Raw genomic sequence first — 15,976 nt, forward strand, 5'->3', positions numbered from 1 at the left:
AAAAGAAGTATCTGTGGTTGAGAGACTGGTCATGCAGCCAGCTGGAAAGAGTAACTGCATACTCAAGTGGAGATCTGATGACCTGGCAAATCTGTTTTTTTTTTTCTTTTTCAAGGAATATTAACTTTTAACAAGTCCAGCTCTGATTCTTTAAGCAGGCATATCTGGAGTTATTATTGGGAGATTTTAGACAGAGGGTTTTATTTATTTCTGAGCTAGTTTGTGTGCCTCAGGCTCTAGCAACTAACAAATCCACGGGGCCTGTACAGGTCTCAGACTCCCCAGGCTTCAAGTCTATCTCAGACCCCTGGCCCTGAGTCTGGGGTCACTCTGTGATCTCCTAGTGTTGTGGAGTTTGCAACCCCTGGGAAAAGACTATAGGATCATGCAATTATAATTAAAAGATTTATTGATTGCTGCTAGCAGGATGAACAGTCTCTGAAGCAAATTTGAGATTGCCATCTATAACAGTCTGGAGAAGGAATTTAAAAGGGGAAAACCCATAAGAAGGGCTGGAGTATCTGCACAAGCAAGCCAAGGCTACCCTTCTCTGCCAAGATGAGTAGTCGGGGCAACTTCAAAATCATCCTTGCATGTCTGAATAAGCAGTTCACAGAAGCCAAAAAGCAGTTAGTATTTCAGGCTACATCACTGAAAAGCCAAACCCAGCATGGGTCAGAGGTCATGAAAGCTGCATCCCTGGAGTTGCCAGGTAGCTTCAAAATTGTTATTACTTATATAACTTTGTGGAAAGGGGCCTTGTGAATGCTGATTACTTCTGGAACTGGTGAGTATCCCAGGAGGGGACATGTCATTTCTGCAGAAGTAACCAGTCCATGACCAGTAACTGTCCTGTAGCAGAACCTCACTCCCAAGTTCTGCAAGTCTGTCACTCAGCAGCTTTTGGAGTCCCTGGCAATCAGAGCTCTTTCACACTGACACTATAGCTCATTCTGCTTTGTTTGGAGCAATAATTAAGAGTAGCTTCATGTTCATGCTAAAGTATATCAAGCAGTCTTTTCCGGGGAGGTAATACCTAAGGGTAGACACAAATATTTACAATTGGACTAGCCAAGCCTCCTGCATTCAGCTTATTCCTTTGTGTTAGTTCCTCCCTGGTAAATAATGATGGAGGAGATCCTGGGATTTGATGTGGGGGGAGAAGGCTGCTGTGCTGGGGAGCCTCTGTGGTTATGAAAACAGGTGTTGACACTTCTGATGTAACAAGGAAAATTTGAAAAAAAAATTGTGGGTGTATGTTTGTTCACCAGGGTTCGTGTGTGGAGAGGCCAGAGGTTAATGTCATGTGTCTTCCTCTGTTACTCTCTGACTTATTTTCAGAGTCAAGGTCCCTCACAGAACCTGGATGTTGCTGATTTGGCTAGACTAGCCAACCAGCAGGCTCCTGGGATCCACTTATCTCCATCTCATTACAGGCCTTTTTACACAGGTGTTAGACAATCAAACTCAGGCCCTCATGCTTGTAAAGTGGCTTTTGGCCCTTTGAGGGCTCTCCCCAGCCCCTGAAACTGTATTCTTAAAAAGCCATGATTAGGGACTGGAGAGGATTTCCGAGGTTGAGAGTGTATACTGCTCTTGCAGAGGACCTAAGTTCTGTTCCCAGCACCCACCTCAGGATCACAACTGCCTCTCAACTCCAGCTACAGGGAATCCAATGCCTTTGGCCTCCCTGGGCGTCCATACTTATATGACCACACACACATACACACACTTATCAATAAAATTACCCTTTTTTTAAAAAAAATCCATCATTGCTAGGTGGTAGTGGTGCACACCTTTAATTCCAGTACTCTGGATGCAGAGACAGGTGGAGCTGAAGGCCAGCCTGGTCTACAGAGTGAGTTCCAGGAAAGCCAGGGCTACACAGAAAAACCCTGCCTCCAAAAAAATCCATTATTAGAAACATTTGGGGGAATACCTGAGGAGTATGTGGGGGAAGGGATGGGTGGAAGTGATATAAACATAGCACTCATGTACGAAGTTACAAAAAAACAAAAAAGGACAAAAACCAATACACATGTTTATATAGTATACTATTTATTTCTTTATGATAAACACTAATGTATGTTATATGCAATACATAATATACGTGTATGATGAATATGTAGCATGCACACATATTTCTGTGTCTGGATAACGATAGATATGTATATACAACTAACAAGGAGAAAACTCTACATCTATGTTCTAAGACATAGAATTTACACCCTGCTTTCCAGCAGGCTAACAGTGAGTCATAATCTGCAGGTCAGGTCAGTTTTCTCAGTGTTGGAGCCAGGTTAGAATCCCTGTGACAAACACTGACAGACATGTACGAGTTTAGCAGCAGCAGCCACATGACTTTTAAATCGCAAGCTTGCTTTTTTACAGTGAACATACTGTAATGAAAACTGTGCTATAAAGTTGACCTCAAAAGTGACTTCTGAGCATCATCAGGATGACAACAAGACTTCTGTGATTTCTTTGTAGACCTTTCCTGTGAGTCGATTGAATTATGTTAACAAAAGAATGAGCAGGTGGGATTGGAATTAAGGTTGAACAAAGCTCTGCCCTCCCACCACCACTGAGACTTCTTAGTCCATCCCATCTTTACCCCCAGCATATAAAGAAGGCCTCCCTTTTACATTTAAGTGATGATTTTTTGCAAAGTACTTGTGCCTGAAAGATGATACAGTTGATGCATTTTTCTCAACAAATACAATTATATTTTCTTTCTGTCTCAAACTTATTTTATTTCTTTCTGGGTTTAAAAACCATAGCCTCCCATGTGCTAGGCAAGCATTGTACTACTGAGCCACACCCAACCTTCTACCCACTATAAATCAATAAAACTCTAATATACCCCTCTGCTATCACAGTACCTGTGTGGTTACTATTGAAAGTCAGTTTGGCAGGATCTAGAATCACTATGAAACAGACCTCTGGGCATATCAATGATGGCGTTTCTAGAGGTGGTTCATTGTGGCTGGAAGGCCCACTCTGAATGTGAATGGTGTCATCCTATGGGCTGGGATCTTGGGCTGAATGAAAAGGAGGAGCAGTATTCATTTCTCTCTCTGCTTCCTGATTGTGGACACAATGTGACCAGCTGCCCTGCTTTCCTACTGTGATGACTTTCAGCTATGATGGGTTGTACTATGAGGCAAAAATAACCCCATCCTGGAACAAATGGCAAGAAAGCAGACATGCTGGGATGTGACATTGGTAACAGTTGGAAGTGGGAAAATATTTAGTGTTATGAAAGGAAAGGATGGAGGGAACAGGGGTTAGACAGTTACAAAGTTAAGCTGACGACACTCTGACATCTACTGAAAGTAGGATTGAGAGAAATGGATGTGGCAGAACACAGAGCAGTGTCTGTCCTAGATAAACACAAAAACACACAAACTGAGTGAAATGGAAACCTCCCTGTGAGACAGAGAAGGGCCCCTGTGTCTGGACAGGGGTTTGGCCTGTAGAGTTAGGGATGGCTGAAGAAGTTCAAATCCAATAGGAGACTGTAGGTGCACAGAGTGTGAGGGACCATGACTAGACATGATGCTGTTGGGGGCAGTGCCAGGGACTTAGAATTTTTTCATACAGAACTTTGTGAATCCCATTATCAGTGGGACTAATTCCCCTCCCTTGACACATCGGAGGAGAGGTCAGAGAACAGGCCTCTACTAGCCATGCTTTCAGACAATGGGCAAAAGCAAGCTCTTCCTCATTCCAGAAGGGATGCTCTACCTCCCTAGAAAGGGAGGAAGAGCGGGGAAAGAGATCAGGGAAAACCAAGAGGCCTCTAAGAGAAACAATATAGGTGCTAAGGTGACTATGTGGCAAGTGTAAAATTCTGTGCAATTAGAAAAACATAATGTCTCCTCTACTGGAATCCAAGATAGTTCAATTAATAAAATTAAACAAATGGCACAAAGCAAAATCTATTATGGTGTTTCCTAAGGGGAACACCCATCAAAAAAAAGTCGGCCTAATGACCTCAAGGAACTTGGAACTCATAGGGTGGGAAGATGGAGGGGATACAGCTGGGGAGAGGAACTCAGTTGTCTAGCCATCCTAAGGAAGGATAATGAAGTCTTTCAGGATTTTCCTCAAAATTTTCTTGGTTTCCTCAGCAACTTCATCAAGTACACGTTTCTGTTGTGTGTGTCTATAATGACGAGAATTAAAACAGCAATAGACAGAGTCAAACCCTGTAAAGAGAAGTTGGATTCCAGAATCATACACCCTAGACAGTGCCGAGCCATCTTGTGGATATATCTGTGTAACCTGGGACTGCTTGGCATCCATGTAATAAGCATCTGGCTGTCTCATATTCAGAGCCACCTGCTGGAGGGTTTTGTCATCCACACCAAAGAATTGTTGGAAGACTTTCTGACACTCTCTCAGATTATCTGGACACATGATTCCAAAATCATTGCTTAGATTATCTGCATATATGCTCCTTTTAATGGCTTCTACTTTATCATTAATAGTCTTATCACAGATATGGAAAAGGGTTTCTAAGAGGCCATTCTTCCTGCTGTTGAAGATGTCTTCTTGCAGCATCTCCCTAAGCTTTTGGAAGTCATGTGCTAAAGGGTCAATGTTGGATACCAGGAATATGGGGGGCTCCTTCACCCCCTCCTTCTGCAAGTTCTCCCAGATATTCTTTTGGATACTCTGCAGTAGCTGGGGTTCTAAGAGGGGACTTGAGCTGAGGTCCCTGTCCAGCTTTGTCCAGACAACATAGAACCTCCTTCTCATCCTCTGCATGGCTTTAGCCAGCTTCACATGATTTGAACTGAACTGCTCAGAAGCAATGATGATGACAAGGTCATAATTGTCTAACTTCATCTCCTCCAGGTAGTTCTCCATGCTCTGGGCTGTGACCCCTGTGCCAGGCAGGTCCCACAACTCCACATTGGGAAACTTGGAGGAGAAGTACTGGGCTGGTTCCTTGGTGATCCTCACCACCCCAGTGGGAGCTGAATCCTCTTCCTCGTGTCCAATGAGCCTAAGGGCATTGATGAAGGATGACATGCCATTGCCTGAGTCTCCAGTCACAGCAATTTTCACTGTGCTTATTGATACTTTCTGTTGGATATCCTTGACTATAGAGACCACTTCAATCCAATCCTTTCCTTCCACAGCCGTTTTAATCTTCTCAACAACTTCTACAGATAAAATATTGCTGTCTTTGTGAATGAATATAGGATCAGAGAAGTATGTAAATTGTTTATCCTTGGGGAACCCAACTGTCTCTTCCATGTTGGGGAGCAATGGAGCAACCTGTAGGTACATTATAAAGGGAGTTAGGATAGTTGTGAATACAGATACGCACAGGAAACACTGCTCCTTGTCCAGGCTTTCAGATCTACAGTCAATCCTACATCAAAACCTACTGATAGCAGACAGAGCTGGCTGAGCCTTCCTGTATATGAGCACATTCTTGGAGGGCAAGGATAGCTCTCTAGCTGTTGCTGCAACACTAAACCCCAAAGGTAAGCACTGGAATGTCAGGAAGTTCTCTTATTCGCCCCTTCCTGGTTGTCAGGATTACCGAAGAAGTGCACTCAGAGCAAGGAACAGCGTATGCCAGCTCCCTGTCTGGAGGATCCAAAGGTCTTCCTTTCACTCATCCTTTTACACCAGTGGCTGTTTAATCCTGTTGCACTCTGAAAAGTGCTTTTACTTCCCCCAATGGTGTTCAGTAGTAGAGGTATAACCAACACACTGCTACACATCAGGTTCAACAGCAAAACCTCAGGTTTTCCAAATAACCGCATCTGTGTCTAGAGACATGGGTTAGTGTTTAAGAGCACTGTTGGGTTTTTTGTTTTGTTTTGTTTTTGTTTGTTTTTGGTTTTTCTAGACAGGGTTTCTCTGTGTAGCCCTAGCTGTCCTGAAACAAGTTCTGTAGACCAGGCTAGCCTCAAAATCACAGAGATCAGCCTGCCTCTGCCTCCCAAGTGCACCCTAGAAATCCAGGGCTCTTGTCTGTGGAAGATGCTTCTCAGCCACCCTTAAGTCTTTTGGTACTAGGTTTTGCTCTCCATAATCCCAGTGGGAGCATCCTCTGGCTTGCTCATCCTCTGCCTCGCTCATCCTCTGGCTTGCTTATCCTCTGGGATGGACTGTCCTGCCTGCAGCACAGACCTTCTCCCCAGGCTCCCCTGTTCATCAGTCCTGAGGGTCTGGCTTCAGTCTACACATAGAAAGAGCAGGTTGACACCCCTCCTGAATTACCACAGCAACTGCCTTGGTGAATTGTGGGAAATTTCCTAAGCCCATAGTTTTCTGCAGATTACTAGATTAGTTGCTTTTCCCCTGTGACAAAATACCAAGAGGAGTCCTGTAGAAGTATTCATGTGAGCAGCTGCAGGAACCATGGCTCAGACACTGACAAGGCTTTGCTGAGAGTTCAACCTGGAGTTCGAGTGGCCCCACTTGAACATTTGAGGGTTATATTCAATATATACCTCTGGTGTCTCTGGTTTACTTCTGGGCACATGGGTCAGAGATCCAAGAGAATGAGGAACAGATCCTCCTGGCCTCTGAAGGGAGCCCTGATGGGAGATACCATTCTGTAAGTATGTTTCTCGTATTGGATAATGAATAAAGCACTGTTGGCCAATAGGAAAGCAAGATAGGCGGGACTAGGAGAAAAGGAGGATTCCAGAAGTAATAGGGAGGAGATTGAAGATGGAGGATAGAGAGCAGAATGCCAGCCCCTCTCTCCGGTAAGATAAGACCAGGTGGAAGTACTTAGATTAATAGAAATGGGTTAATATTTAAGACAGAGCTAGTCGATAAGAAACTAGTAACAGACCAACAGCTTTATAGCTAATACAGGGTCTCAGGGTATTATTTGAGGTTGGCAAGGTGGTGGGACCAGACTGGTGGAAAAACCTACTCATAACAGAGCCCTACAAGCAAATCCACTGGAGAGGGACAGCCAGACCTGGGAGGAGAACCAGAACCTGTGAGCCATGACTCAGGAACCTCCTAACATACAGAAAGAGGTGCATGTCACAGAAGCCAGGGCTTGCTCTCACACACACACATGCACGCACGCACAAATGCACAGATTCACACACATACACACACAAATGAGAGGTTGTGCAAAGTGGTTCACCTAGGCTACATGTGGTTCTACTGGATTAAGTTGACTTGTATTTTATTTTATTTATTTATGTTTTTTTTTTTATATATAGAATCTCTATATAGCCCTGGCTTTTTTTAGAACTCATTATGTAGACTAGGCTGGCCTCAAACTCAGAGATCCATCTACCTCTTCCTCCCGAGTGCTGGAACTAAAGGCATGTGCAACCACACACAGAGACTTGTATTTTATTATATTTATTCCAATTACACAACTTTACTAAAAAGTTCCTGATAACTAACCAAAGTGTCATGACTTAAGTAAAACAAAATAAAAACTATGGGTAATAGTGGGAACAATATACTTTAAGCACCTATGAAGGCCAATTTTAGTTGTGTGCTTGATTGGATTAAAAATACCCTGGGCTAGCCAGGCAGTGGTGGTGCACACCTTTAGTCTCAGCACTAGGGAGATAGAGGCAATGCATCTCAGTGAATCTGAGGCCAGCCTGATCTACAAAGTGAGTTCCAGGACACCCAGGGCCATTACACAGAGAAACCCTGTCTCAGGAAAAAAACAAACAAACCCCAGGGCATTTGCAAGGCACACAAATAAGTATGTTTGCAAAGAAGTTTCCAGGGTGGGATACCTGAGGTAGCAAGACTCACCCTGGATGTAGGCATCACCATCTCCTGGGTTGGGGTCCAGAACTAGATAAAAAGACAAAGAGATGAAATGAAGCCAAGCCCCAACATACACCCCTCTCTGTATCCAGACTGTGGATGCCTGCAGACAGCTGACTTGAACCCCTAGGGCCATACCTTCCTGCTCGGCTGAGCTGTATCCTCTCTAACCATAAGCCACAATAAACCCTCCTCCCTTAACTTGCTTCCTGTCTGGGATTTTAACACAGCTGAGAATGGTAATGAAGACTGATCTTACCCTCATGTGAAAATGCCATCATGTAAAAACATTCTGTTATTACATTTACTCATTTATATGTGTTGAAGGTGTGTTGAGCATGCCAGATGCACAGGTAGAAGCAGAGGACAACTTGTGGGGGTCAGTTCTCTCCTTCTCCCATGTGGGTTCTTGAGGTCAAACTCAGGTCATTAGGCTTAGGAGCAATCACTTTTACCCACTAAGCCAGCTCATTGGCCCAAAACCCATTATTTTATGCAATTACCATAGACTAATAAGCATACCTTTTAAAATGTAGATAACAGTCTAATACAGCTCATACTAGTCTAAAACTCACTATGTAACCTTGAACTGAATCTTCTGGCCCCACCTCTCAAGTGCTATGCTTACAAGTATGAGCCACCTCACTCAGTTAAAAAAAAATACAAATATTGAAAAGTCACATTGATGAAGAGAATGCCCATGCAGGGCTCTGTGGAGTTCATTCCTCCTCCAGTGACCTGAGCCTCCATCAAAAGGCTTGTAGAGATGTGGGGAGCAGCCTGGACTGGTTATGTCTCTGAGCTGTCAAGGACAGATCCTATTGGGCCTCGACCCTCACTTTGTGTAACTCTTCACCATTAGGGGACACAGGGAATTCCCAGGTGCTATTTATTCCCAGGAAAATGTGATCCACAATGGTGCCTACAACATGGGGCCCAGGAACTTTTACTTAAAACTTAACAAAAGCTTTAAAAGGGGTTTTAAAAACAAAAGAACAGAGACAAACAAGGCTTCTTAGTAACACCATTTTTCTAGGTGTTTTGCTAGAGACAAGCAGAGATGTGCACAGCTCCTTTAAGGAAAGTTCCCTGACTCAACATAAAGATAGATTCAGATAAAGGGAAAACCTCTAAAGGTTTACAGTATGTTTTAAAATATACGTAGGCTTGGGAGAGAAAAAGAAACAGGATAAACTGGTTTTTTAAAAAAAATACAAAGAAAGAGTAGCTGGGTATGGTGGCACATGCCTTTAATTCCAGCACTTGCGAGACAGGCAAGCAGATCTAAGTGACCCTGGTGTACAGAGTGAATTTCAGGACAGGCAAAAGTTACAGAGAGAAACCCTGTCTCAAAAAATAAAAATTAAAAAAAAAAAAACAGAAGAAAAAGAAATAGAGTAATAAAAAAGCCACGTAAAGATGGAAAGTACACACAGAGTCTGGATACTGTGTGCTATTGTGTTGTCTTTGTATTGTTTAACTGCTGAGGAAATAACAACTGTTAAAAGAAATGCTGTTAAATTGATCCAATTTATATATCTTAAAAATACTTTTAATTCTAAATTTAAGTCTAAGGACGGGTTACTGGGGAAAAGAATTTCTACTTTTGTTTCCACAGAAAATAGAAAGCTGTGGATTCCTTCCAAATTAACATGGTTTGATCAAGCAAGACCCCCTCAAGCAGTGTCCCAGGTGATCCAACATTCCAAACAGCTAGGACAAAGCAGCCTTGCAGACCACTACAGCCAGAATTTCTACTTCTTCTTAAGATCCCCATGACAGTGTTCCCTACCAGCAGGAAGCAGTTTGGAAAGAACAATGCCCAAATTCCCAAATACTGTTTATAAATGTTTGTTTTCATTAAAATGGAGTTGGTTATAAATGGTTAATGACCACAACCAATCTCTTTTTAAAGGTAACAGGGGATTATGGTATAGAAATGAATACTTCTTTTTGAAACAGATTTTCATTTATTGATACAAATTTAAGGTCAATTTTGTGATATGTATATTTCTCCTCTTGTTTAGGTATTGTGTTTAGATAGCTCATTTAGAAATGTAATGTATAGTTTAACACAGATCATAGTTACCTATGATAGTCAAAAGTTAGAGTTAAGTTAGATAGATTTTCTAGATATATAGAGATATATTTGAGATGGATAAATATCCTTCAAACCTTTCAAAGACCTACAGAATATGGCATTTAAAATGCTTTAGGGTTTTTCTTGACAGTGAGACATAACTCCTGGCAATACCATCTGCATCAAAAAGGAAGATGGACATTGAAGAAACTTATTATGGAGTTTGCCTCCAATATGACACAACTAGCCATTTGGGCAAGATACTGCTCTTGTCTGGACTTTTGACTTTATGCTGTATAAACTGGACATGCAAGATACGCAGGAAAGTGACTGCTAAAACAAGGTGGACATTGCTACAGAGTTCCTGCCTCATGGAAGAGTCTGCCAGACTTTCTGCAGGACACAGAGAAAAGTGACTGACAAACTACCAATACAGGTGGACAGTTTAAAGTTTCCTGCTTTGCTGAGGAGTCTGCCAGACACATTATGGCCTTATAGGCTAATGATAGAACATTACAGAAGAACTTCAGGTAACTGTTCAGGTAGCAAGTTGTCTCTGTCATTTCTAGAGATTATATATTATCCTTCTGTGGTCTTTGATGGAGTTGAAGACAGATAGTTAAGGTTATAGTTTTCCTTAGTAAGGATTAAAGGTAAGTTACATATAAGACTTTAGACTCACAAAGATAGGATAGATGATAGAATATTTTCTTTAATTCTTGGTAATGTTTATGAACTAAATATTATTAACTATGGTTCTTATTTGATAACTGTTTTGTTATATATTTTACTATGTTAAAGTTAAAATCCTTCTTTTTGTTTAGACAGAAAAGAAGAGATGATGGGAGATGTCATTCTGTAAATATGTTTCTCTTATTGGTTAATGAATAAAGCACTGTTGGCAAATAGGAAGGCAAGATAGGCAGGACTAGGAGACAAGGAGTATTCTGGGAGATGTAGTAGGAGAGTCAAGATGTAGAGATTTGTGAGGGAAGAGGTACAGACCATCTCTCCAATAAGATAAGACCACGTGGAAATACTTAGATTAATAGAAATAGGTTAATATTTAAGACAGAGCTAGCCAATAAGAAATACTAGAAACAGGCCAACAGAATTATATATAATACAGCATCTCTGTGTGTTGTTTGGGGCTGATGCCGCTCTGGGACCAGGCTGGTGGGAAAACTGCTCAACAATCCACCGCCATGGTCTTTGGGAAAAGCCTTGGAGCTGGCATGCAGGCTCTGGGCAGGTGTCCCACACATATACACACATGCTCTAATGATCCATGAAAGACTGACCTGGTGCCCATGGTGTGTCAGCTTCTCCAGTGCAGATGAAATAGTTGAACTGGTTTTTGACTTGTTTTGATTTTTTTCCTTTTTCTTTCTTTTTTTTTGTGTGTGTGTGTGTGTGTGTGTGTGTGTGTGTGTGTGTGTGTGTGTTTTGTTTTAAAGGGGCCAGTGAGATGGCTTAGCAAGTAAACACACTTGCCACCAAGCCTGGCAATGCAAGTTCATATGTAGAAAGAATCAGCCTCACAAATGATCCCTTGACCTTCACATGCACACAGATACAGACAAACACACATACACACAAAACAACAACAACTTTTAAAATAATTGGATTGAGTTATACAAAACAAAAGTTTACTTAGAACGTCAGTCTTTCAAGTCCCAGTCTCACTGTGATCTGAATTTAAAAAAAAAAATGTGTTTACATGATCCTGGGACATCCCAATATTGCCATATTGCCAGTGGGAAGTTCTGACCCTGGACTCTGGCCCCAAAGGGAACATCAATAGAGTGGCTGAGAAAATATGAGAGAAACCCAACCTGCTTTCTCTAATCTAGGCCCCATCAGAAGACCTGCAAACCAGGGATGTGCAGGGCACATTGCCCCTCTGTTGGTGGCTTGGAAGGACTCTACAGCCAAAACATGAGGTACTGTGTGGTTCCAAAGATAATCAGAGAGGGTGCCTCCTGCACGAGATCCCGGACAGGAACACCAGACCCCAGACTCTCCTGCCCTGAGCAGGTTAATAGGCCAAGCTGCACTTAGGAGCCTCCCACCTACCTACCTTATAAAAGTGGAATCCAGGCCCGGGATGGTCAGGAGGAAGAGATCACAGTGAGGGGCCCTCCTGGGAAGAGCACATAGAGGAGGGGAGCAGCTGAAGGGCAGCCTGAGCTCCTGGGTTTCCTCCAGACCCTGCTCCACTCTGGACCTTGCTCCAACTCCTCATTTGTAGGCATGAGCCCTGGCAGCCTCTCCTGAGAGGTGGGGCCTGCAGCCAGAGCAGCTTTCAGTTTCAGTTCCTGGAAATGGCTGGTTTTCAGGATTCAGCTGCAGGCTCCACATTCTCCTTCAGAAAGGGGTGGGTTCTGTCAGATGGCCAGGCTCAGGGTGGGAAGTCTGCCCAGGGGCAGTCGGGGCCTCCTGGTGTGACCCTGCTGCCTTCCTTCCAGGAGGCTCCTCCTGGTCAGGTGAGGTGCCAACCCCTTCAGACCTCACTTCAGGAACCTGAGCACTTTGAGAGCTACAGACCCTTCATAAGATGGCTCACACAGCTGCTGGCCCTGCCACACTGTTCACTTGGTCCCTCCCACACCACTCAGCACAGATACACGACTCCCTCCACCAGGGAGCTAGCCCTTCTAATCTAACCTAAGTCAGTCTATACTCTCTCCAGAATCTGATGCCTCTGCTGCTGTCACTCCTGAGTCCAGAAGACACAGTACCTGGCTCACATTTGCTCTGATCACATGATCATTTTCCATTGTACTAGGTAATGTCTTTTTTCAGATAATGTACCCTGGGCTATTGATGACCTTGGAGTAGAGGAATTATAACTATTGAGCCTGTGTCAGTATTTGACACCATGGCGAACAGGTTTGGTGTCTTCAGCACAAGGCAGCGTGAGCTGGTAAATGCCAGATCCAGAAGGTATCCTGTGGACCAAAGGTGGCATGTCTACCTGGCTTCTCATCCCCTCACTCTCAGTCTCTAGGCTGTTCTGAGTTCCTCCAAGCCCCTGTCTTGCTGTTCCAACACATGGAGAAATGCTTCCCATGGTCACACAACCTCGTCCTCTCCACCCACCCCACCTCAGCCTGGAGTGGCCTCCCTGGATGCCTGGTTCCTCTTTCCAGAAGAGGACAGCCCCTGGAGCACCCAGCCCAGAACTTCCAGGTCTGTGATCTTCATGCTTATGCTGGTCAGCAACTTCCACCTCATACCACTCATACAAGTGCAAGTGCACATGCATACTTTCATTTACGCACGTATGTGATCTAAGTATGGGTGACTTCATTATACATACACCTTGGACCCAAAGTGGTCCGCTGAGTCTCTGGGAAATATTAAAAGCAGCGGCTTCATGCTCTGCGGTGATCACTACTGCCTGTGAGATCCCTAAGTGCCCTTTAATCTCTCCACAGGCCTCATGTCTTCATTTGAATATAGGAGCAGCAGTTGGGCATGACCAAGCCCCTGGGGATGCTTCATAGTGAAGCTCATTAATTTATGCAACTAATGTATATTAATAATTATGGCACTGGTATGATTTAGGTGGCAAAGAACTTAGCTAGCATGCACAGGTCACAGGTTCCATCCCCAGCACCACATAAAACTGTGTATGAACTCAGCATGGTAGTGCATGCCTTTAGAGCTAACATTCTGAAAACAGAAGCAGGTAAGCCTCTATGAGTTCCAGGACATCCTGGTCTACAGAGCCACATAGAAAGAAAGACCTTATCTTGAAATAACAACAAAATCCTCTGGGGAGGGGGCTGTATGTCTCTCATCCCAGCACATGGGAGGAAGTAGAGGTAAAAGGGTCAGGAATTCAAGGCCATCTGTGTGGGGACATCAGGCCCATACCCAGGCTGGGCCTAAAGGCATGACCCAAGCCTGCCTCAAGTTTGGAGACCTGTCTCTGGTTGCACTTCTGTATAGTGAAAGTAAAGTAACCTCTGCCTGGTAACTGATGATTAAAAACAACACTATTGGCCCTCACTAGTCTCTCTATCCACTATCATCAAAATTCTCCCTCTGAAGCCCTCTGCCCCTACCCTGATGCCTACTTGAACATCTGCTTGAAACAATAAAATGAGTTCCTGCCCTGACCAGGCTCCCTGTCTGATTGTCTGATTGTCCTTGCAGTGGGCAGCAGCTGGGGAACAGGAGGACACAACACTCACCTTTCCTTGGTCCTGTCCTCTGAGGAGGGAATTGTGGAGGGAGCAGTGACCCTTCACTTCACTGGCATGGGGGAGCACCATCACCAGTAGCATCAGTATCTCCTTCATTATTACCAGGCCCTGGATGATAAACAGAAAGGGGGCCTTCAGGGATTTGTGATATTTGGGATCATGATTATTTGGCACCAATGAGGAGTAGGACCTAGGCATAAACTTAAGATTTTGGGCCGGTAGCTTCCCCTGTGGGGAAGATGTATCCAAACCCTCTCCTCATTGTTAGGAGTGGTTGGGTCCTCTCCATTGGAAAGATAAAGGGGTCTTTCCATTTGACCAATATATAAAGTTTAACATTCAGTGTGCCCCAATGTTTTTGGAACCTTGATTGGTGTTCTCCTTTTGAAAATTTTAAAATATTTAATGTGAGGAAGGCTCTATATAATTGTATATGTGGGCTATCTATCCCCCCTTTTTGTTTTAATAGCTATTCCTTAAGGCTTTGGTGATGTCCTTCTATTATAGCTTGTTCTTGTGGGTTATATGGGATACCAGTAGTGTGTGTAATATCCCAATTTTGAAGGAACTTTTGTAAGGATTGACTGTCTTAATACATTTCGGCAGGCCCAGAGTAGCAAAGCATTGGAGGAGGTGATGTTGGGCATGTTTGGTCTTTTCGCCTGCATGGGCTCTTGTCCAACAGGCTCTTGAACAGGATCTGTGGTAACAATGACATGTTTGAGTTTCCCAAAAGGGGCAAAATGTGTAACATCAGTTTGCCAAATATTATTAGACCCCAGTCTTCAGGGATTACTCCCCGGGGCTGCAGAGATGGCACCTTTAGGTAAGGCCAGCATGATCTGCAAGTGTGGACTAGCTTCTTTAAGTCCTTAACAGGAACCTTGGAGAAGGCCCATTGGAGGCCTTTCCAATTGAGATGTGTTAGTTCCTGAAGTCGCCCAGCTTGTTCTAGTTGGTTGCAAAGGCAAGTCCCTTGTGACAGCAGCCCCAGGAGGCCTTGATGGCCACACAGTTGTTGATTATAAATAGGCTCCCTTCTTTCCTCCATTGTGTGGAGCTGGATCATAAGGGCGGATTTGGGGTTAGAATCAAGGCCTATATGCATTCCAGGGAGGTGTGGAAGTAGGTTAGCCATATACAGGCTGTCAGTGAAAAGATTGCATGGGTTGGGGGTTCCCCGGAGGGCCATGAGTATTGCCATCATCTCCTTGTATTGGGCAGAACCATGGCACAGGAAAAACTTTTGTAAACATGGGCGTTGTTTCCCTGCCCTGAAAGTTACAAACGCCGACCCTTGTTTCCCCCAATCTGTGAAAACATTAATAGCTCTGGGGATTGGCACCAAACTAATTAATCAGGGGATCTGAAGAGTCAGTCTTTGGGCAAGGGTCAACAGTTTGGCTGGGCTATCTCAGAAATCTCTTGAGGGCCATGGCCAGATGAGCTTTGGTTGGCCCTGCATAGCCAGTCGATGTCCACCAGGTAGAAGGGGAAGGCTATATCATCATGATCTCTTCCATAATGTCTTAGGGATATACTCTGGGCCCTGATTATAAAATCAGCCATTTGGTCTGACTGGGAATACATCCAGGGGAGCACCCCAAGGATCTCCCTTTTGGGTCAATGCCCAGCAGGAGGGTCCCCCAAAGAGCAACCATAACAATAGCAGAACCCCAGGGGAACCCTTCCAGTGTCGAAACTTTTGTATAATCTCCTGGTGATAGGTCTCAAGAGTGTTAAGATCATGGGGGTCCTCCCCCCTCAATAGCTCATATAGGGGTTTGAGCTCTCCCATACCTAGAGAACCTGGGGTCTGAGCCAATTGATCTCTCCCAGCAACCTTTGTAGCTGGGACAACATTAAAGGGCTTGACACCTATAGTGTGGGCCTCATT

The 15,976-nt window shown here is 44.0% G+C and overlaps 1 protein-coding gene across 2 annotated transcripts; it reads right to left on the reverse strand.

Annotated features, from left to right (window-relative positions):
* Positions 1 to 2,037: 2,037 nt before the first annotated feature.
* On the reverse strand, positions 2,038 to 12,262 carry LOC127219243 (immunity-related GTPase family M protein 1). 2 transcript variants are annotated; one of them, XM_051180608.1, is made up of 3 exons: positions 11,946 to 12,262; positions 7,771 to 7,812; positions 2,038 to 5,289 (listed from the first exon to the last, which is right to left on the reverse strand). In XM_051180608.1, the coding sequence occupies exons 2-3, from the start codon at positions 7,789 to 7,791 to the stop codon at positions 4,075 to 4,077; spliced, it is 1,236 nt and encodes a 411-aa protein (XP_051036565.1). In that variant the 5' UTR covers positions 7,792 to 7,812; positions 11,946 to 12,262; the 3' UTR covers positions 2,038 to 4,074. The 2 variants fall into 2 exon arrangements, with proteins under 2 accessions (XP_051036565.1, XP_051036566.1); XM_051180609.1 differs by lacking the exon at positions 7,771 to 7,812.
* Between the last annotated feature and the right edge of the window lie 3,714 nt (positions 12,263 to 15,976).

Source organism: Phodopus roborovskii, unplaced genomic scaffold (genome assembly GCF_943737965.1).
Source record: "Phodopus roborovskii unplaced genomic scaffold, PHOROB, whole genome shotgun sequence".
Lineage (NCBI taxonomy): Eukaryota > Metazoa > Chordata > Mammalia > Rodentia > Cricetidae > Phodopus > Phodopus roborovskii.

Excerpts from the sequence above, each read along its gene's own strand:
- LOC127219243 (XM_051180608.1), bottom strand. The coding sequence starts at position 7,791 with ATGGTGATGCCTACATCCAGG. Across the intron at positions 5,290-7,770 it reads TGGTGATGCCTACATCCAGG|GTTGCTCCATTGCTCCCCAA; the intron begins GTGAGTCTTGCT and ends ATGTACCTACAG.